This window comes from Delphinapterus leucas, chromosome 5, assembly GCF_059928025.1.
Source record: "Delphinapterus leucas isolate spDelLeu-1000000601 "Yukka" chromosome 5, BTC_Dleu_Yukka2, whole genome shotgun sequence".
In the NCBI taxonomy this organism is placed as follows: domain Eukaryota; kingdom Metazoa; phylum Chordata; class Mammalia; order Artiodactyla; family Monodontidae; genus Delphinapterus; species Delphinapterus leucas.
In genome coordinates this window covers 91,600,187-91,623,392 of record NC_143133.1, presented here as the reverse complement: position 1 = coordinate 91,623,392, position 23,206 = coordinate 91,600,187, and the positions used below count along the sequence as shown (strand labels likewise).

The 23,206-nt window shown below is 40.7% G+C and overlaps 2 protein-coding genes across 11 annotated transcripts in view; one reads left to right on the top strand and one right to left on the bottom strand.

Moving 5' to 3' along the window:
• The window catches only part of CCNI (cyclin I), a 31,794-nt gene extending 29,275 nt beyond the window's left edge, over positions 1-2,519 (top strand). For all 3 annotated transcript variants that reach the window (XM_089912086.1, XM_022599448.3, XM_022599447.3), the window contains one exon: positions 951-2,519. In XM_089912086.1, coding sequence (XP_089768212.1) covers positions 951-1,394 — 444 coding nt within the window. In that variant the 3' untranslated portion in view covers positions 1,395-2,519. The remainder of the gene's footprint in view (positions 1-950) is intronic.
• SEPTIN11 (septin 11) overlaps positions 2,011-23,206 on the bottom strand; it is a 126,907-nt gene continuing 105,711 nt past the window's right edge. For 3 of the 8 annotated variants that reach the window (XM_089912083.1, XM_089912082.1, XM_022599445.3), the window contains 3 exons: positions 20,532-20,664; positions 17,697-17,884; positions 10,170-14,258 (listed from right to left, as the gene is read on the bottom strand). In XM_089912083.1, coding sequence (XP_089768209.1) covers positions 14,243-14,258; positions 17,697-17,884; positions 20,532-20,664 — 337 coding nt within the window. In that variant the 3' untranslated portion in view covers positions 10,170-14,242. Of the gene's footprint in view, positions 9,056-10,169; positions 14,259-14,419; positions 17,565-17,692; positions 17,885-20,531; positions 20,665-23,206 lie in introns of those variants that run through there. The other 5 variants (XR_002648201.3, XR_016393335.1, XM_022599446.3 and 2 more) reach the window with 5 other exon arrangements.

The window sequence follows — 23,206 nt, the reverse complement described above, 5'->3', positions numbered from 1 at the left end:
GGCCCGTGAGCCGCGGCCGCTGAGCCTGCGCGTCCGGAGCCTGTGCTCCGCAACAGGAGAGCCCACAACAGTAAGAGGCCCGCGTACAACAACAACAACAACAAAAAAAAAACAAAAAAAACCGTGATACACTGCCTACCTCTTGGGATCTTGTAGTCTATAGTAGAAAAGCATAAATGGTTAAATACATTATTCTAATACAGTGTAGTAAGTATGATGACAGGTTGATACAAAGACAGATGACCCTGAAATTTGGGTTTGTCGGGGGGTTAAGGGGAGTCAAGGGTGGCTTCAAAAAGGACTGATACCTGAATTATCCTGAAGGATAAGAAGGAATTAGTGAAACTCCCAGATTAAAAACATTAGCAAGAACGTTTTTTCTTATTGTTGTCAATTCTGCTGTTTTCTACAAAAATATAACTTGTCAAAGGTTCCCATTTACTGTTTTAAAAACAAAATAATAAGTTGTTCAAAATTCTTAGTCAGCCTTTCCCCATCCCTTATTTAAATTTTTTCTTGCCTCTGTCTGCTTCTTTAAATGCTTAATGGATTTTATGTTTATCTGTACCTTGGTCTTCACTAAGGAGGTTGGAAGAGAAAAGGAGGGTAGGGTGAAAGGCCTTCTAGACAGGGGAGATAGCCTGAACAAAAGCATATGTTGGAATATGTAGCAGTGAACAAAAGAGAATAATTTCAGCTTTCATGAAGATGTACAGCATACAGTTGCAAATAAAGAATTCAAGTTCCAAAGAACTTTATAATACAAATACAGATTTGGACACAATTTCTAAAAATGATAGGTAGGCTGGAGGAGTAGACGAGTTTGAGGTAAAAGATGTGGGGAGAGAAATCTTGGGGGGCAGAGGGCATGGGGAGAAAAAGTGGCCAGCAAAGACGACAGACAGCCTATATTAATTATCAACTTTGTGTTTTCTTTCCCCCGGGCTCAGATGGATAGCTCCCAGTTGATCCACTGTCGGGAGCTTGTGGCACATCACCTTTCTACTCTGCAGTCTTCCCTGCCTCTAAATTCCGTTTATGTCTACCGTCCCCTCAAGCACACCCTGGTGACCTGTGACAAAGGAGTGTTCAGATTACATCCCTCCTCTGCCCCAGGCCCAGATTTCTCCAAGGACAACAGCAAACCAGAAGTGCCAGTCAGAGGTACAGCAGCCTTCTACCATCATCTCCCAGCTGCCAATGGGTGCAAGCATACCTCTGCTAAACGCAAAGTAGAGGAAATGGAAGTGGACGACTTCTATGATGGGATCAAACGGCTCTATAATGAAGATAATGCTTCAGAAAATGTGGGTTCTGTGTGTGGCACTGATTTATCAAGGCAAGAGGGACATACTTCCCCTTGTCCACCTTTGCAGCCTGTTTCTGTCATGTAGCTCCAGGTGTTACCTTCAAGTGCAACCTAAGGTAGACTACTGTGGGAATGGGGACATGGAAAACAGGATAGGCTGTATAAAGGTATATACCTTACCAGGCTGATTCGAAATGAGCCAGAAAAAAAAAAAAACCTGTTGACTTGTATGGCTAATTATAATTCAACATTATTTAAGCACTTAAAGACCAAAAAAAGTGTAAAATTCAAGATCAAAAAATTTTTAACTAAAAAATTTCTTCGTAGTTTGTCGGTTCCACCCTTTTCTCTGCTAAAATGTAATGTAGATTACCCTGTGTCAGAAATTCACGTTCAGTGTTTTTTTTTTTTTAAAGTTCCAAAATTCCTAGCTAGCAGACCTTGTCCCAGAATCCTGATTTAATTTTCCTCTTGCTTTTGCTTGCTGCTGCTTTGAATACTAAATGAATTTTATGCATGTTGACCTATAGCCTGACTTCCACTGATGAGGAAACCCTGAAAATTTATTTTTAGCAATTTAGTGAACAAATTATTTCAGCGACAGCCATGTTTATAATCCATGATTCAAATTCAACTTAATCTGAAAAAGGTACTTCAGAATCGCCTGTGAATCAGAGTTGGTAACAGAAGAATTATTCCCATTACCATGTTGATTTTTGTTTGTCTCCTTTCAATTTCTAGAGTTTGGAAACAAAATTAATATTTTCATTTTTATCTTAAATTGAAGCTTAAAAGCGGCATGTGATTAGGACACTCTTAAGATTTGTTGGAAGCATTTTTGACATTTGTATAATAGAATTTGTGATAAAGTTAATATACCCAGGTGCTCACCAAAGAAACATGTAACAACTAAAATTAGATTTTAAAAAAACTGTTCAGTTCACTCATTTATAATCAGTAGGAGAGACTGTCTAGATGTTGGGGCAGCTCTATGATTTGGGTCTGTAACATGTAATAACTGAATTCAGTACCCTAGTTTTATGTTAAGCTATTAGGATTTACTTGATAAAAGTTAATCCCCCTGCCTCCCCAGCCTACCTGTATTCTCTTCATGACTTCTGGGTCCTGAGCTCCCTGTGCAGCCTGAAGAAGGTACTGCAGTCAGAACCATGTACTGATTGGTAGCAATAAAAGTTGTCCTTAACCTTTTTATCTCTTTTTTTCCTGCTTGTGAAGAAGTGCAAGTTCTTGATTAGTTAGGCACTGCTGTTTCAACGACGGAAGATGATAAAAATCCTAATATGCTTGCAGAAAATAAAACATGAAGAAAGGCGGGGATTTAAATGTGACTGAGTTTAGGTTTTGACATGTGGACTGTGACCTTCCAAACAGTAAATTCTTAGCTTAAGGAACTGTGACCCATATCTAGATAACCTGTCACTTTTAAGCCACCGATTTTGTTCTGGTTTAGCAGAGCAAGAGTATTCTCCGGTCAGCATTTGACTTTTAAATTCTTTTATGGTAGGGCTGGCTACCTGCTGTAGTCCAATCAAGGGGGGAAACTTACGTGTAAATAAGTACAGGGAGTGAGAAGGAATATAGAAGAATGAACTATTTTTGGGGTAAAGACAGCATGAGGCTGGCTTTGCAGATACACATAAAAAAAAAAAAATCCCACTTATCCTAATCTTCATCTGGTTCTGTTTCTTAGTTCTCCTGAATTGTGGGAGCTCCAGGAAGTCCACACTACAAATGTTCATCATTAAAATAAATGCTACGTAACCCCCCACCCCCTGTCACTTAACAAATGAGGAACATTTTTGTTATGTAGAAAGCTAGGGATAAAGTTGAGTCTAGAATCAGAATATTTCATTTGTGGTCCAGTTGCTACATACAGATGGTACAGAAGTTAGAACTAATATTTTAATTTCTTGATCTTGAGGCTTTCTAATCAAAAATGGATGGTAAGTCCGTTTGGAAAAAAGTATTTTCATGGGAAACTGAATTGGAATGGTTGGGCTGCTGCTAGGTCTCATGCCTCAAAGCTTATTTAACCCATAGATCAGTTAAATGATTGATAGTACTTTGGAGACCAGCCCCTCCTGAGCACCCTTTCAGTTACATCTCCCTGCCACTGTCCCAGAGACCTGAGCTACCATGAGCTCTTGGAGAACTTTGGCTCTCTGGGGCCTGAACTCACGGACTGAGACAGAAAAACGCAGAACATTCTTGAACAGTGTGGAACTTTTCATTAAGAATGTTCCTACTGTTAAATTAGATCCTGTTTTATCAGAAACTATGCTCATTAGCCTGTCCCAAGATACCTGTCTTAAATCTTGGCATCACACCACAATTACTCTCTTCCAAGATTTGGAAACTTGAGCTTTATGGATCACGATTGCCTGGTGCCTCCTGGTGGTGAGAAAACCTGTTATTCCACAAAGGCTCTGCAAAGGCAAGGGAATAAACATGATGGGAGAAATTAGTTATTCTCTAATCCTCCATTCAACAGAAGTGAAAGTGCATGCTCTAGCTCTTGAAGCTCTTACTAGGAGTAGCCGAATAATTACTTGTCTTCCAGGGTTGAAGTTCGTTACCTGTGGAGAACTGAGTTTTCTGCAGTGATGTGTTACATTAGTGTGGAGGGGAGGGCTGGGAAAGGAGAGTGCTCTCGAATGCCAGTTAAAAAGACTGATACAACTGATTTGCCAGAAATGTTCCTGACACCATGCCTTCGGCTCTGAAAGAAGCTATAGCGTAGCTCCTCACTTGGCCAAGCTGATGAGAATCGGAGCCTACAGTCCTGCCATTGAGGCAGTTAAGACATTGGCGTCTGCCCCCGAAGAAGTATTCTTTCTTTTCTCCTATGTTGTTAGAACCAACACGTATGTATGTCCTGTCTATTCTCTTTACATACCTGGATTTTCAGGATTTCTAATTCACTCCTTTGGAGTTCCTGAAACAAGAAAGTAAGTTGTCCTTGAGCATCACTGCCCGAAACAGCACAATGTGGTTAAAGCCACTGATGCTCAGCAAGCATAACGGGGAGCCTTGTTATCTTCATCCTTAAGGTAGTTTGTACATTTTCAACTGGAAAGGGAAGATACTGTGCCAGATGTCTTTCTTCACAAGCCTCCTGGGACATAGCAGGTTGAAGATTAGAGAATTGTCCACATAGCCAAGAATTTTTAACAAGGTTCAATTTCTGACTTACCAAATATAAAGGATAAAGCTCTGAGATACGATGTTTTGTCTAACATGTAACTGTTATTTCTAAAGCCTCCAAAATTGTTGAAACTAGTCTTTAAACTGTGTTAACAGGAGAATGTCTCCTATGCTCATTTATAATGTTTTGAGCTTTGGCCACTAGATGGTGCTTTTAGAAAAATAGAACATCTTTTTAAGTTTCAGGGAGAAACTGGGCTTACTGTGTGGGAATGAGCAGTTGAGCGCTCACCTCTTGTTGCTAAGCAATGCATCAGCATCATTTGCAGTTACAGGTTCACATCACGTAAGCCATAGGAGGCCTGTGCATGTGGGACTGAGGGAAATTAGCTATATCTGCCGTGGTTTGGGACAGATGGTGGCTAAGCATGTCTCGTACCAAAAAAAAAAAAAAAGTTTTACAAATTAAAAATCCTAATACTTGTTCATTGTTCGGTCCTGCAAGATAACTTCGAAATGTGATTGAGAATACTTGAAAATAGCCAACTCCCAAAAGCTTGCTGCTTTCATTTTGAACTGGATTTGACCAATCAGTAGGACAGAAAAGATGGAAGTACAGGCTTTGTAGCACAGCTTGCATTAAGGAGTTAAAATGAAAGCTTTCCCTCACCATACTGATGAGTTTACAGACCTTCCTTTATTTACAGTGCGGTTACATCCCGATAAACTCATCGTAAGTTGAAAATATCCTTAAGTCGAAAATGCATTTAATGCATCTAACCTACTGAACATCATAGCTTAGCCTAGTCTACCTCAAATGTGCTCAGAACACTTACAGTAACCTTACAGTTGGGCAAAATCATTTAACACAGTCTGTTCTATAATAAAGTATTGAATATTCTATGGAATTTAGTGAATACTGAATAGAAAAACAATGCTTCTAAGTGTATCCGTTGTTTACGCTTGTGATTGCATTGGCTGACTGGGAGCTGCAGCTCGCTGCCACTGCCCAGCAAAATGAGCATCCAAACTGCATATTGCTAGCCCAGGAAAAGATCCAAATTCAGAAATATGGTTTCTACTCAATGCATATCACTTTCACACTATCATAAAACCAAAAAATTGTAAGTCCAACCATCTTAAGTCAGGGACCATCTGCAGTGGTTTTTATGATGTAAGACCCATGTGTAGCACACAGACATAACTCTCCCTGTGCCATCTCTTGATTATTGAAAAGGTGTCATGAGAGGTAACCAAGAACGTCTTATCAGAGAAATCTGAAGAGAGCACAAAACACTAGTGTTGAAGTTTCCAGGAGGCTGAACCTCTCCATTTCTCTTGACTCTTTAAGTACAACCTTCATAGCAGATCAAATGCCAAAACTGTTGACCTTATTGTGTTACACAACAGTAGGGCAGTGTAGAAAAGCATAGGCCCAGTAAACTGGTTTCTCATGCTCAGAAACAGCTTATTTTGTTAGCAAGAGAACACTCCAGAAAGAAGGGCAACCTTAAGAAAGAAACCACTGAAAAGCAATTGGGGGTGGAGGTGGGTTTTGCTTTTCAGAATACTATCTCTCACAATTTAGCATAGAAAGGGCTTACCTTTTCTGTTTACCCCCAGAATTTGCCGTGTTTGAGGTATGCAGAGAGACATGCAATTCATAGTGTGTGGCTACATCCACAGTACCTAATGTAGGCCTGGTGCAGTATATAGAATAAAAGTATTTGGGGGGGTGGTGTGGGAAAGATGGATGGATATAAATAAAGGGCAAGGAGAGCTAGAACTGCAACTCTTCAGTATTCTCAACGCACCGTGCAGAGAAGGCATGGTTAAGCAGAGTTCTTCGTGGAATGTTATTCTGCACCCTCCCCACCATACACAAGTTTTCCTTTTGACAGGGACCAACCTTGTGATAATAGCCTCTGCCTCCTCTGATCTAGGTGCCATGATTTTGAAAGGAAGTTTCCATAGTGGACTGAAATGCCATTCAACTCACAGCATGCAAATAACTGATTTGAGGCAGATGTGAAGTCTTCATCTGTACCTCCCACGATGTTCCACTAACAACCAAAAGATCTCATTTGTAAACAGCTACCTGTCAGAATAGGAAGGTTGGAAAGCGAGGTGAGCAGATACCGAGGCTCGCAATTAGTCTTTTTAGATTAACACATTCAACCTCTACACCAGCCCTGAGGGTGCCAGTTGTTTGCTAGAGATTGATCTGAAAGCCAGATGGTATCAGTCTCAAGGACTAAATACCATGGTCTTAAGGATTCAAGTACAAGGATCTTCAAAATGAGCCACATTGCCAACAATGTCAGTCTCCAGGGTGGAAAGATGACAGTCATCTGCAAAGCAAAAGGTTTTGTTTGCATAGAAATGTCATTTAAATACAGTGAAAATTATGTACTTAGTTTTTCAGATATCCAGAACTTTTACCCATAAGCTGGGACAATGATAGGCAGAAAAATAGCCAAAATAACTAAGAAGGACGTTTAGGTACAGTCGATGGGGAAAAGTATGGTCAAGCCTATTGCGAAGATGACCTAATTTTATCTGACCCAGCTCAGCACATACTAATTCAGATCAGGTCTCTCCTTTATACGTGTGCTGTGCCTATCTCAAGTAGACCATCTAGACTACACTCACTTTTCAGCAATAAGGACGAGTCTGTATCTGAAGCCGAGTAAGGTTTTTGTTTTAAAGACTGTATGAAAAATAAAAAGCCTATCACCAATGGAAATAGGTTCAGATGGCTCAGTTCTCCCTGCTTTCCAACAATCTAGCTTGAGATAAACGAGTAGTTTTTATTATTCGTATCTCTTAGTTGGTCAGCCAAGAGAACTCGAGAACCTACCAGTTTTATCAACATTTGAGAAAAGGAACCACCTTAAGTAAAATGCCAAATCAATGGAGGATAACTGTGTACTTGACCAGTGGTGTCTGTTATCCACTTTCCCTAGATAACTGAACAGAGGCCGACCTGCGTGTAATAGCCAGTTCCCTCGTCCCTCCCATAGATGATTACCATTACACTTCCTCCAACATGAAGATTAAAAAGGGAATAACAGATTACACATTCCTCTACTTAAACAAACAAAAAAAATACTGCCTAATTTGCTTTTTAAATATTGCCCCAAAAATGTCTTTACAATCTGATGCAGAATTTACTTTTAAAATATGAGTGATAGGGTAAAGTTGATATTAAAATATTAAAAGGAGTTTAAAAATAAATCCACTTGTTGTACTTAGTAATCACAGTGGTTTCACACAATAGGATGTTTGTGTTTAACTTACAAAACTGACAGTATGTCACGCTGTAGCATCAGTTAAGGAGTTGATACCCACCATCCACCCGCAAACCAGCGGTCACATCATTAGCAAACTTCCGTCCTTACAGATTACACTGTAGTGTGGAGGGGATGGCTCTTGACTCTTATATTTTAATCATTTAATGGCTCAGATGAACCTGATTTTATTGCATTTAATAATAGTGTCTTTCTAAGTAAAGAAGGCCCCTTGCCAGCAAGCTCCTCCAATTGGTCTAAATAACCTCTTCCAAGAATCAAATGATTCAAGAAGCAGGGACTGTTGCTTCATCATTTCACCTTTCAACAGAAGCATATGTTACCATTCTTAAATACAAGGGAACACTCTTAAGATCTTTACCAAATGCAATTCACGCCACCAATATCCACTTACTATGGGGCTAAAAAATGATGGAAATAAGCAGACTATTGACAAGTAATGAAATGAAAAGGTAACTTAAAATGCGTGTTCATGCCTTAAAATAGAAATGAATTTGAAAATTGTACCTTGACTACAAAAACTGCACCTAAGAGGCGGCTGCTAATAAAATAGCCTGTCACAAACGAGTCAGCATTAGAACTCATACTCAACTGGCAGAAGTGTGTGTGTTTGCATGTGGGTGTATTTTAAGTGATTTCCAGATTTTTTTTTTTTTTTGCAGACACAGTGGAGTAAGCCACCTGATCAGAACCAACGTTAAGTTAATGTTGCTGTTGTCTGGGACAGGATATGTACTTGTCGGGGGTTTGTTTCCATGGTCCAGGACACACAAAAACTGGACGCAAGGTAAAGAAGAGCTTCGCAATAAATAAAAAGGCAGGGATGGGCCAGAAAGTTATTTTAAGGTACCTTTAAATATAAATTGAGTCCCAGAGGCAGAAAAGTCATCTACCTAACACTGGCACATTTTAAACATGATTAAGACTTGTAGGTCAAAATCCCAGTGACAGCACAGGGATTTTGTTGTTGTTGTATCTGAGATGAGGAGAGCATCTTAAACAGAATTCTGTGACTTAAAACTTCATTTAAATTTCCCCTTGAGCTTAAAATTGGCATAATTTTGATACCAAAACTAAGTTTGAATAACCAATACATAAAACGGAACTGGCTAAGTAGGAAAATTTTTTTTTTTTTCCAAAACAGAATCCCAAACCCCGAAAACTTAGATGAGGGGTGCAGGTAACAGAAAAAGAGTCAAATAAAACAACAATGGTTCCTGAATTTAAAGGAAGGATGCCCACTTCTCTCTCTCAAGAGGCAGACGGTCAGCTGAAAAATAAAAACATTGTATCAATAGAACACTCCAAATTAAAAAAATGCAGCCATCTTTGTTCATGCAATATCAAATGTTTAGAAAAAAAATCCCAAACTTCAAAACAACCCACAAAGCTAACAAAAGGAAGGAAAATTGTTGCCCCGATCTTATGACCTGATTGACGATAGAGGGTCCTGATCGGGCTGTTCAGAATGTCACTCATGGGACAGAGGTCTGGAGTTAACATGAGATCAAGTCTGTGGACCCTCAGATTAGGGTCCATGCTGTCTTCAGTCCATGAGTTCTTGGGTCAGCAGCTTCAAGAACATGACAGCTAAACAAGAGGATCCCAACACAGGGCTACCCTGGGTTTTGGCCCAAGTTCTCTGTTTCACTCAATTTCCTTTTAAGTAGTAGTATTAGGTATTACTGTTTTTGGTGGTGATAAGTCACTTAAGTAACCACTATGGGCAGTGGTTTGTAAACAGACATTGACAAATACAAACAGCAGTGCAATATTTGACCCAGACTTTAAAAGAATAGGAGGCGATGGTGGAAATGAGGTAACTCTTCCCCAACACGTGTGAACAGACAGCTCCTGCTCTTCTAATGCTCTATGTCCATTAGGAGAGAGTAGGGCTTGTCAACAGGATGGTTACATAAAGAAGAAGCTACAGAAGAGAAAAAAGAAAGGTTCAGATTCAAATTTGATTCTTAAAAGGCTTAAAAAAAAAAAGGAGCTTCTCTACAACAAACTGTGAAAGAACAGCAGTGTGTCAGTAAAGGGATGACTTCCTCAAGCCCAGCTGGGGGGTGAGCTGCAGCGCCAGCACCGGAGGCCAGGGAAGAAGAGGACGCCTCAGCTGGGGCAGTGGGGCGCTAGTCAGGGTGGAAGGGGACGGGAGTCAGGGAGAAAGGGTGGCAGAGACAGTAATATGACGTACAGGACATCACGTGGCAAGCATCTTGGAGGAGCTGGTGCTGCCCAGATGGTAGCATTTGAAGTCCAGACAAGGTAGAAAAACACGAGACTCTTTCATCCCTATTTCTTTTATCCAATATTATAAGCATGTGTACATTTGCATGTCAAACAGTGACTAAAAAGAACTCACAAAAGGGCACACAATGTTTGGGTAAAAATATATTTTCCCCCACTTCATGTCTTGGCACTAGTGATATATGCATAGATTACCTGTCCGCCACTCTCCTACCTTAACAGACACCAAATTACCAAGCAAGTTTGCTAAGTGATTACTTTCATACTTGAAAAAATGATATGCTTCACATTAATACAATTATTTTAGTTTTTTAAAAAAGACAAGTGTCTAACATGCAGTTTACACATATGACAACTCTGCATTAACACTGCAAGTAGATTACACAACAGTTTTAAAAACACATTGGTTATTTTCAAACAGCAAAATGACGATCTACAACTACAGTTTAAGGCATATCAGCATATTTTAAAATTAAGAAATAGACAAAGTTCTAATGCTGTTCACACAGCTTAATCTTCAACTTATTTTAAAAATTCCCTTCATACCTACATACGATCTAGACTTTGTACGTCATCATTTCCCCTAAAGAGTCATCACATATGTATCCTGTCAATGGAACCGAGACTTCTGGAAGCTGAGACTTGACAACTTCAGACACTTGCAAATGGGAAAGCAAAGGGATCTGAATGGACAGTTTTGGTAGGACCACACAGAGACAGTATGACACGGGTTGGTAACAGCTGAAAAACCCGATTCAACAGTTTGTATATGAAACACTTATGGATATGTCAAGAAAGTGAGGAAACCGAGTCTTTGTGAGGTGCACAAGATATGAAGTGTTACTGCTGGTGAGATCACAAAGCAGAGAAGGAAGGTGAGTAACCTGTGCCCAGCATTTTGTTAAATGTTCCCCTGGTTGAGGTGACCTTTCTGGATAAAACCTTGACCAATTAATAAAGAGCCTAAGTTGGGAAAACATAGTCTCTAAACTGCCAGTAAATTCTCCTAAGTGCTTTTCCATCACATCCTACCGCACTTACAACTGTTATGGGCATCTAAAGTCCAGAAGAAGCAAAAAGATGGTCATTATGGTTGAACAAAAGATGTGGGGAGAGGCCAGCAAGAGCTCACCAAAAAAAAAAAAAAAAAAAAAAGGTGCTCCCTGCCAGTAGTTAGCACAAGGGAAAGACCATTAAACCAAGATCACCAAAAATTAAGCAATCATAAAGGGAGCCTAGCATTAAAAAAAATTTCCTCTTGCTTTTTCTCTAGTGGAAGGTAGTAGTTTCTCATTCTAACTTTACTTACACAGTCAGAACCAAGGACCCTCTGGGAATTCCCTGGCAGTCCAGTGGTTAGGACTTCGCGCTCTCACTGCCGAGGACACAGGTTCAGTCCCTGGTCAGGGAACTAATATCCCACAAGCCGCGCGGTGCAGTCAAAAAACAAAAAACACCGAACCAAAACAAAAAACCTAGAAAAAAAAAATGAAACACTAAAAACCAAAAAACAAAAACAAACCAAGGACCCTCTAATATCCAATGAACCCACAATGCTGTGTAGAACAGACTGGGGTTAGTAATTTCTGACTTGCACATGGATATCAAGGAAAAGTCAAATCTCTGTGTTTCTTGTAAAAAAGATATAAATGTGAGCCATTTAAAATATATTTAGGTTTTTTGTTTGTTTGTTTTTTAAAAAAACAAAGACTACTCAAACCAATACCTCCCTACCCCCCTCCAGGGGAAAAAAAAAATCCATCTATCCCATTTGTTTCTCTAATTTTAAAAAGTCAAAAAGGTCTCAAAGGTTTTTTACTGCCGTACTTACATGCAAAGGCGAAAGCACATCCAATTAGATTTGAGGGTATCATTTATTCCGTGCAGAGCCAAGGACTACTGTGAAAAAAGGCACAGATACAGAAAGAAGAGAGGGCAGCAATAACAAACCAAACAGGGCCAGGGAGCAGGGGCAGAAAAAAGTTCAGAAGCAATGCATTTTTTAAAAAAGCTTTTATATGTTTTCTTTGACTTTTTATTCCCTGACTCTCCACATGATTTATTTTTCTGTGAAAAATTTAATGGGAAAAGAAAAATCAATCCAATCAATCAACAATCTTGGAATCAAAAAGTCAGCTGGATGCCTTTTGTGGCTAGGCTCACTTTAAAAAGGCTTTAGTGATGCATGTAAAACGAAAATTTTAAAGTGATGCATTTTTAGAATTTAGAAGTGTATTTCCTGTTACAAGGCACGAAAATGCTCACACAAGCAATGGCTGGAACAAGCATAACAACACAAGTATTCAAGCTTCTGTCCGGTGCACAGCATCTGAGCAAACTCGGCCTATGGTTAGAATCAGCATGCTGCCTGATAGCCAGCTTCAGACTAGAATCATTAAAAAAGCAAAAGCAAAAACAAAGACATTGGTCCAGGAGCTCCTAAGCCTGTCTTTATATCACGATTGCTTCTTCTGGTTTGCAGTTTGTATCCCAGCTTAGTTTCGGCTTCCATGAAACTGATTTCTTACTTTGCCTAATTAAGCCTAAATCAGTTCATGGACGACCATTCCTTCTGTCCCATAATAGTGTGGTTGAGGATAAAGAGAAGGGAAAAAAGTCTTCATTGGAATCAACTAGAGACTTATTTTAAAAAAAAAAGTGTGTGTAGGTGTGTGTGTATTCTATCCTATTTGATTAATGTATGACTAGTGAAGGCCAAAAGGAAAATGCAGAGGTGAAGTATCAGGTTCATGAGAAATGTTATTCTTTCAAGTAAGAAACAGGAGACTACGGAGTTAGAGAGAAAGCTGCGAGTATCTTGTTATTAGAGGGGGGAAAAAAAAAATCAAGGAAATGAAAGGATAAGCCTCAAAAAGGAAAAGTACCGAAAAGAAATTAGATATGCCCTTTTCCATACAAATTTGGCATGTAGTCTATGTCCTGCCATATGGTTAAGTCCTAACCCTTGTTGATGGGGCACTGGGGCCTTAAACGCAAAGAGCAGGTAGAGCTAGTCTTCGTGAAGGAAAAGGTGAGGAACTTCCTTCAAGACAGCTGGATGTGAAAGACCAGCTGTTCTATTCCATCATACCTTTACTGCAAATATCAAAAAGAGACTATGCAAGGAAACTGGATGTGAAGCTGAATTTCTGCTTTCTTGACTTGTGGGTTTATACTGTGTTCCTTCCCATTTCTACCTTAAGTTGACAAGGCCCCTCAAACTTGTGCTGCAGATGACACAGTTTATAACAGATTTTCTGTTTTAAATATTGCTGGAAAATTTCTCCTCGTAATTATTGAAAACTGTTACTAGAAGCACTCGATACCCTGGAATCAGTCATTAGGCCCTCCTCTCTCAGCCTACTGAGAGCAGATTTAGGTGTGTTTATGAAAAGACTGGATCTTGTAAGTAGTAGGCAGGTTGTGGAAAGCCCGTCATCCTTAGTAGAAGATTCTTCTACTAAACAAGGTTGTATGATCTGTGAGAGGGCCATGGTTGCCCCGATACAAGGGAACAGACTCATCATTTTCTTATTACAACCCCACTTGGCCAGGATTTGAGACACAGGGGTTCAGACACATTTTTAAAGCCATAAGAGGAGACAGTCAGTCTGAACAGACCCACAACCCAGGCCAAATGATGTTGTTATAAGTAATAAAAAAAATCCACGCAAGGGTAAAAGTCAGGTAAAGCTTACCCACCGTTCTGCCTACATACAAAGCTACCTTGGTTCGGGGCAGGTGTGGAGAAGAGACAGAGGGAGTTCAGGGCCTTTTGCGTCATGGAGACGAATAATGAAGAAGAGCACGTTGTCGTGGCTATTCAGGTTTATAGTCAGCTGCTGAGGCGGTGAAAAGTTTGCCTGTCAGACGTACATGTAGCAATTTAGCCTCCTTCCCTTGGTCCAAAGCAACATAAAAGTAACAGAACAGGCATGCTTCCTGCTGCCACTCTGAACAGGCATAAAAGGCAAATCATTTGCTTTCCAGAAACAAAGTCCGGCTGCACATAGCTTTTGCTGTTATCCCCTTGTTCTATCATTTTCCACCACCAAACAACATTCAGCAAAATGAGTTAATAGTTATATGGTGTCTGGGAAAGGGAAAAAAATAAAAATAAAACAAAATAAAAGGACACAGATGGCAGAGATACAATATTACTGCAAAAGCAGGTGAATGCGGACCATCCTTGGCTTGCCAGGCTTTATGTGAAGCTTGCACTGCAAGTTAAAAAACAAAACAAAAAAGTTAGAAATAATAATAAATTAAAAGAAGGAAAATTAGGAGTGCCAGCACCAGCATTTGGTGATGGTGAATGCTCATGCAATGATTATGGAATTGACAGAAATTAAAACCAAAAATTTGAGTAAGCTATTCTACATGACAAGCAAAAGCAAAATTTTAATATTGAATTAAAGAACACGTGGTTAGTTTCCATTTGCAGGTAATTCAGAATTCATGAGTGACTTCTTGAAACCACTACATGTTCTAGTGAAAGGATTTGCTGTTTGACTTTCATCTTCTCAAATAACACAAAACCATTATCTATTAGATTTGGGTATCACATCGGTACTGAATATACAATAAATGTCTTTCAACAATTAACTTGGGGATTGGAATATAGTGGATGGAGGACATGCTATTAATCTACTTGGGAGGGGAAAAAAAAAAAAAGGACCATCATTATATGGTTACAGCTAAAGCAATGCCCGGAGCCTTCCCCCTCCTCGGTATAAAGCAATGCCAAGTCCAAGATTCACATGTCTAATTTGAGGCAAGTCCAAAACATGCAACTTCATTCCTTAGGAAGAATCAAAATATTATTTTAAAAAAGAAAAGATGAGTGGATGATTGTGTGAACTATAGTTATCAGATGCCAGGTACCGTTTTAAAATGATAGATTTTTAAAACTTTGTTTTTGGAACTGCTGGCCGGCAACTGTGCAGAGTTTTCAGAAAAGATGAACACTGAACAGCTACCAAACAACTTACCCTCAGGCACTCCCACCACTGAGGTGTAGCCGCAAACAAGGAAAGTGACTTGGTGGCCAGAGATGGCAGGAAGCGGGGCTCCAGCTAATGGCAGTGCCAGGGTTAGTTCTACCTTGTCTGTAATCTTAGGAAATGTTATATGCTCTCATGCCACTAACAGGTCAAGGAGAAGTACAAAGCCTTACCTACGTTAAAGAGGGAGCGTGTCATTAGAATAGAAAAAACGGAATTTAAAACTATTAGAAAAACGAAGTGAAGCTCTGAGGTGGAAGCATGGCAGGTGAATCAATACGCATCTCTTTTTAAACTCTCTCCCTGGAGAAGCTCCTAAGCAACAAGTGTGGTGACTCCAGCCTGTCCTCCAGCTACACGAGGAGGAAAGAGCCTCCCATTTATTTTCCAAGAACTGTTCTGGTTACCCTGACTACTGTCTGTCTGTGGTCCTCTCTAACCAAAACTCTCCACTGGCAGCAAGGGAAGTGATTTTTTTTTTTTTAAACTTTGACACTTCAGGCCTCCAACTGGCAACTGCTTTCACTGTTCAAATGGGAAAGTGTGGAAAAGCTTAAGAACATAGAAGTTACCGAAAAGTACGCGCCCTCGTCAGGCACAAAATCTGGTGACTACTGCTCACCAAATTAAGTCTAATTCCATTAATAATAAATGAGAATGTATAAATAAGGCTAAAATAGAATTCGCACACACTTCACATAAACGTGAAATGCATTATACACTGCTAAGGCCCAAGGCTGGGAAGAAAATAACCTAAAATGTTCTATAGGAAAAGAAAAACCTCCCTGCACGGAGAAGTCCGTTATTAGATACTTTTTAAAATGGAGGCACAATACTGGTCAGCTCTCGGAATTTTTATTGCTTAAAGGCACATCCAGTACACATGAAATACCCTTGGAACATTGCTGGTCTTCTATAAACATTTTAAGTTCTGAAACATGTACCTTTACGCACTTTAGTGCTTCAGGGTAAGAAAAACTCAACTTTGGGTTTCCTAAACCGTGAGTCAGCAGCTTTTTCCTGTTTCATTCATGCCTATAGATGTGTACACACACACACACACACACTCCACCTGTTTTTATCCTGGGTTAGTTTGGATCAACAAGGAATGATGCCAGATGGTTTTCGTTTTGTCTTCCCTGGAAGAGTCACTAATGTCTGAATCTGCATGGGAAACGTCACCATTAGTGACCGATGCCCTCCCAACATGTGTAGCTACAAAGTGCTTTCTTGAACTGGATTATAATCTAGGCAGTTGTTACTCTCAGAATCAATCCAGCATAACTAAATTTTTGGCCCCTGGAGTCCTTTGACCACGTGGGTCTGTACCAACCCCATTTAAATCACAGCTTACCTATACCAACTACTTTCTATTGCTTAGAAAATCTGCTGGCTCCCCTGCTCTCTCCATACATTTCCTGCTGGCTCAAAGCTTGGAAAGTCAAGGTTTGCAAAGCAGAATTTCAAACTTTCTCTGTACGTCACTGTAGCAGTGCATTTTGGTTTCTACCACAGGAAACGTAACAAGATTCCTCAGGGACAAGTCTGCACGTTCATTCAGATTAAGTGAACACCACTATCGAGCTCACTCCCCCGGGATAGGACTCGATTACCGTGCAGGCTCAATCCTATCTGCCATATATGTCTAAGAATATAATTCTTTGCTTACTCCAGTACCAACATTTTTATTGTTTACTTAGTTGTCAGCCTTTGCCCTAGAACCTTAGCAATGGATGAAGAGCAGGAATCCTGAAACACGCCCTCAGAGGACCACACCTTAAACAGACAAAGCAGGGTGGCATCCATGGGCTCACCACCCAGCTAGCACTAAGGTTTTCTTCAAAGGTATCTTATTGACCACTGTGCTTACTGTCAAACCAATAGTAATTGTCATAAAATGGCACCCTCTAGTCTTTCAGGTGATTTGATGTAAAGCTTCAAATCACAGCAGAATTTCAAGGAAGGCCCAAATCTCCCACTGGATTCAGGCCGCTGCTATTGGAGTATCATAGGAAGCGACAACTCAAAAGCAGAATCTGACCCTTTGGCACATTAAATCAAGGCCATATTTTAAAAAAATTTTGTGCGGGTACAGGTGTGTCTTGAGAATTGGTGGAGGTGTCTTAACGGGCATTTTGATCCCATTTTCACAATAAAACGATTCATCGTCTTGTGGAATTTAGAGGGAAAACTAGTGGCCACTAGTAGTTCTTCCAAATCTTTCATTTTGGGAACAAGACTTTCAATGACTGGCTTCTTAAGCCTTACAACAGAGAATAGAAAAATAATTCTAACAATCGTAATTTTAGGATGCCCTTTATCAAGAGCCATGAGGATTGTCTCCAGAGAGTAGTGAAGAGAAATGCACTGTCTTCTCAAGAGTCCTAGTGTTGGTGCAGAAGATACTACTGGAGATGACAGGTTACTCCAGTCCTGATTGCTTGATCGTGTGGTCAAGTTTTATAAATTAGTGTCTGTGTACCCTTTAGAAATACTTTAAAAACCTTTGTCGTCTCCCCTGCACTGTAGAGAAAATTCTTGCTTTTATCTTTCTGGTAATAGACCAGTTTCCAGTCTGTAAATGGGAAAAGTAGAGACATGCAAGAGGAATAAATTGTTAGAGGGCCCCGCTGCATGGGGGTGACACCCGCTTACTTTTTCTTATCCTTGTCTTTCTTGGTTTGCTGGGCCCCAGACTGCTGGGCCTGGGACTGTAGCAACTGAGCTGCCGCCTTCTTCTTCTGGAAATTGTTCACCTCCTCCTCGAGTTCCTTCTTCTTGTCTTCCACTTTCTTCTTCTCTTCTTGGTGTGTCCGCTTTAGGAGGTCGAACTTCTCGTGGAGCTGGAGAGAAGAGGAGGAAGACAAGCTTGGTGGAGGGAATGGTACGCTTACTGGCGTAAGGCTACCTGGATCCGTTCAGAGGCAGAACGTGTGTGTGCCGCTGCCCGTGCTTTAGTTACACGAGTGAGGTACCGTCTGGTGCTGAGCCAGGCCGAGGTGGTGAAAAGCATCCCTTGGAGCCCTACACACTGTTGAAACTTGGACCCCTTAGCACTAAGGGGAACCTCTGTGCACTTTTTCTGATAATAAAATACGTGTTCACTGTAAAAAGCATAAAGGAGAAAATAAAAATTATCCATGCTCCTAATAAGAAACTCACCCTAGTAGTAAGAAAAGTTCTTTACTTCTGGTCCTTTTTTGAAAAGTATAATTTACTTAGAGACTTACACAGTGACTACAGATATATGTACCCATACTATTCAAATAAGAAGAGTATGTGGAGAGATTTCGGGCACTTGACAAACTGAATTTAGAAAATTATCACAATGCAGAAACAAAAACTGGAAGGGGGCTTCCCTGGTGGCACAGTGATTAAGAATCCACCTGCCAATGCAGGGGACATGGGTTCGAGCCCTGGACCGGAAAGATCCCACATGCCGCGGAGCAACTAAGCCCGTGCGCCACAACTACTGAGCCTGCGCTCTAGAGCCCACGAGCCACAACTACTGAGCCCGCACGCCTAGAGCCCGTGCGCCACAACAAGAGAAGCCACTGCAAGGAGAAGCCCACACACCGCAACGAAGAGTAGCCCCTGCTAGCCACAACTAGAGAAAGCCCGCGCACAGCAACGAAGACCCAACGCAGCCAAAAATAAATAAATAAATTTATATTAAAAAAAAAAACTGGGAGGGAGGGAGGGGGAAATCCTTACTATTTAGATAATTCTAGAATTTTTACCTAGCATTCAACTTGATACTTAAAGCCAACAGCAAATAAGGCTCAACTTTCCTTTCTCTGCAGCAAAACTAGGGTGAGTACTTAGCTATTTAAATAACCTCTAAGTTTCTTATTATCTACCATCAAAGGCAAGCCTATTTCTTGCTCTCATTGGGGTGACTGTTACAATAGAAATCCATGGGGCCTGATTCCAAGTGATGTTTGCTCAGATAAACTCTTATGAATGGTAATGTGCCTCAGTTTATCTTTTTTTTTTTTTTTTTTTTAATTTCTGGCCACGCTGCACAGCATGTGGGATCTTAGTTCCCTGATCAGGGATTGAACCCGTGCCCCCTTGCAGTGGAAGCGCGGATTCTTAACCACTGGACGACCAGGGAAGTCCCTCAGTTTATCTCTTAACAGGGTAAAATGAGTAATATTCATTGAGCTATATCAGCTAAAGAATTAATTGGGTCATTTTAAAATCTGAAGAGAATTGACTTTTTAATTCTGAACTCTGCTAAAACTGTATCTTATTATAATGAAAATATTACTTAAAATGAGATCAAGTTACTACTCATCATAATGTGAAATAATCTGTGCATCTGAAAATACTCGTCGTTATTTCATTTTATAATATTCTGTGCACACGTTTAGCCATGTATTTAGGGTATTACATATAAGAAACAAATATAAGTAAAAAGCATGCATTTACATTTAATCAAGTGACCTTAAAAGTTTCCACACTTCATTAATCTAATGGCAACTAAATTAAGTTCTTGGTTTAATTTAAATAATGGGTACATTATAATGAAATATACATTCATCTGTGCAGTTTTAGGCAGATTTTGTGTGCTTAAAATATTTTAAAGTGATAATTTACTTGTGTGTCTCTGTGCTTAATTATTACAAACAACTTTGTTCCATATCAAAAGTGATACACCGGGCTTCCCTGGTGGCGCAGTGGTTGAGAGTCCGCCTGCCGATGCAGGGGACATGGGTTCTTGCCCCGGTCCGGGAGGATCCCACATGCCACGGAGCGGCTGGGCCCGTGAGCCATGGCCGCTGAGCCTGCGCGTCCCGAGCCTGTGCTCCGCAATGGGAGAGGCCACAACAGTGAGAGGCCCACGTACCGCAAAAAAAAAAAAAAAAGATACACCAAAAACTATACTTTGTGTTTCAAGAAACTTCTCAAAATAAAACTTAAATAATCAATAAACACTTCTTTAGAAATAAAAAAGGAATCCAAGGTAACCTCTAGGATGCAGCTACCCTGGGCTGGGGGCGGGGAACTTGAGTCAGCAGGACACTGGAGCCAGGGGTGTGCATCCCAGAGGGAAGTCAGAGCACAGACATGGTGGACAGAGCCCGTCCCCCGTCAGACAGGGGCGAAGGGCCCTCCACTCCTTAGCTCACTGAGTTGACTGGTAGAGTGAGACAATAATGGTCCCAGAATTGCAAATCTTACGTTTCATCACTTGTAAATTGATGAAATATGGAGTTACAAGGAATGTAGGATCAGGTCTGGAAACCTAAGTTCTAGCTTTAGTCTTGGCTTTGCCACTAACTAGGTATGTGACTGCATAAATAACCTAAGCTTTACGACACTCAGTGTTACCATCTGTGAAATGGGGATAAGACTGGCTGCCCTACTGTTCGTACCAGGTTAGTTAGGCCCCTCGTGTGACAGAATATATGTAGCAAGTGCTTAAAGCAGCACAAAGGCCTGTCTCGTCTGTGTCTGCCCCGGATGCAAGGACAGATGGCTTACCTCTTTCTCTGCCTCTTTAAGTTCAGCTTCTTTCTCCTTCACTCTCATGACAAACATCTGTCTCATTTCTTCTTCTTTCTTCTGAAGTTCTCCCAGAAATTCATTCCTTTTTGCTTCATATGTCTCCTGAAGACTATTCAAAAGCCACAAACCAAGGACAGTGTCATGAAGTTGCATGATAAGAAATTTCAGTCCAGACAATTCCTACGCAGCCACTTCCTCAAAATAAATAAGGCTGCCAACTCACCAGGTTCAAGGACACACAAAATGGCACCATCTTTCTTTTTAGTTATGTGGCGATCAGAAAGACAAGCACATCAGGAACCAAAGATGAGGCAATAAGTACAGTGTAGCTAACGGGATGTCTCCTACTGGCCAAGCTGTATGCTACATACATTCACACAGGGGAAGCCTGGGCTGGCCAGTATCTCCCAGTTCAGTACCACGTAGATACTGAAGACGTGATTTAGAATTTTAGAAGACGGAGGGGGTGTAGAGAGAGAAATGCATCGGCACTGGAGCCAGACAGATCCACCAGGGTTGGTTTGGGGTTCACAGCAATTTACTGACTGATCTTCGGAAGGGCACGGCCTCTCAGCCTCAATGTTCTCTGAATATAGCGCTTCCGGGGCCCATGATTTCGGGAGGTAAATGTAGGCAGAGTGAGTAAAGCATTTGAGATAACATCGGTGCTTAATAAATGTTACCCCCGCACTCGTCTTCCTCCAGCCCCCAGTTTAGAAAACAGACTCAGTGAATCATCTAAAGAGACAATAGTGTATCTAAAGGTATTACAGAAAATTGCTGCTCTTCAAGTGGTATTAACAATTGTAAATAGATCAGGGAGGAGTTGGATTTTTATTTTAAACCTTATCCTCCCCCTGACCGTCTACAGAACTTGGGGCCCAATATTTTAAAGCAAAGGCCATCACTCAGTTTTACCTCCAAGTCAGAAGAGATATATTTACAGAAAAATCACCTTTGGTAACACCACTTAGAAAAAAAACAGACACCCACACCCACACTTACACAAACAGAGATACATTTGCCGGTAATTGCTATCTCTCTCTCTCCCTTGCAGTTTCCCTAGAACAAGGGTTGTTACAGTTACACAAGTCTGCAGCAGGATTATCCACTTTTACCCAGGGACCAAATTCATCCAAAGTGCTGATTCCAAAATGAAGAGCGCCTGTGCGTGAGCCCAGGTTCCATGCAGAGCCACCCCAGCATTCACACTTGTCCATGTAGAAGGAGAAGGACATTCAGGTGGTGGAGGGGCGTGTGCATGTGGATATACGTTTCTATAGAGCAGCATACTTACAAAATGCATTAATTAGAATTGTTTATACTTCTATAATCAATGCTCTTATTGGTTGCTGATCAGTTCTCCTGCCCTCAAGAGTGTCAACACTGCCTGGGTAATGGACAATCACGAGTTTGGAGTTTCTGGAGGTATATTTGGCTTTCACATTATCTTAGGAGACAAAAGCAAGTTTGGCCGACATTAGTGTTGGCTAATATTAATAGCAATATTTAGACTTGAAATTTAAGCTATAGAGAAATGCACGGATAATGAAACTATAAAATAATTCATGAGTTTGATTTTGCTTGTTAGCTTCTAATAAACTCTTTATCACTATCATTTGTGTCAGAATGGCCAAAGGCAGAAGATGACTTGTCCCTGCTATGAAATTTTTGGGGAACCCAGTTTTTATTGATTTTAAGACAATGAATCCATCTTCCTCTTCTTTCTTAACAAGCAGTGGAACACCTAGTATAGAAACACTACCAAGAAACATGACCCAAAGTGTGTTCCAGAGATCGCTAGTTTCAAGAAATCTTCAAAAGTGGGGTTCCCAAGCCAAAAGAACCAAAGGAAAATGCAATGTGTGACCTCCCTTTAGGAGAGCCACAGCGCACGGTGGCTCCCAAGCCCTGCAGCACGTCAGGGTCGCCTGGGCATGTTTTACTGGACTTTTCTGAGCACAGTTTCCTAACTCCACTCCTGGAGATGCTGACGCAGGATGTCAGGCGAAGGCAAAAGTAATCTGTATTTTTAAAACGCTTCCAGGTGACTTGATGTAACTAGTCTGCCAACCACTGCTCGTCTTAAGTGCTCTGAAAAGTCCCTCAATTAAAAAAAAAAAAAAAAAACCTGTTTAAGTTGATTCACTTAGAGCCAAATTTGTTTAATTGTGGAAACTTCTGTTAAGTGACCCACAGAGAGAAGGTCCTTTGGGTAATGCTACCGGAATTCTGAGACCTCTCAGCGTGACTCGACCTGATCCAGTCCCAACCACAACCTAGCTTAGGCTCCAGTTTCTGGAGATCCATTTTCAAACTACGGGTTATGACCCAATCAAGGGTTTTAACCAGTATGTTAAAAGAAAAAGTTTAGAGAACAGGATAGAAGAAACCAGAATGCAGTGCAAACTCTAAGAGCAGGTATCACTTCACGATATGTGTATATTGGATCACGATGTAGAACACATTTGATAGTGAAGGTTGCAGTCCAAAGCTGGAAAGCGCATGTTCTAGAGAAAGGTTAAGGAGCAATGTTGCCACCAGCCAGATGGCCTCAACATATGCTGCTTATTAGATGGCTGCATCCGGGGATAGGAACCAGCTTTGCATCTCTGACACTGGAACTCATAACCAACGTATGAGAAGGAAAT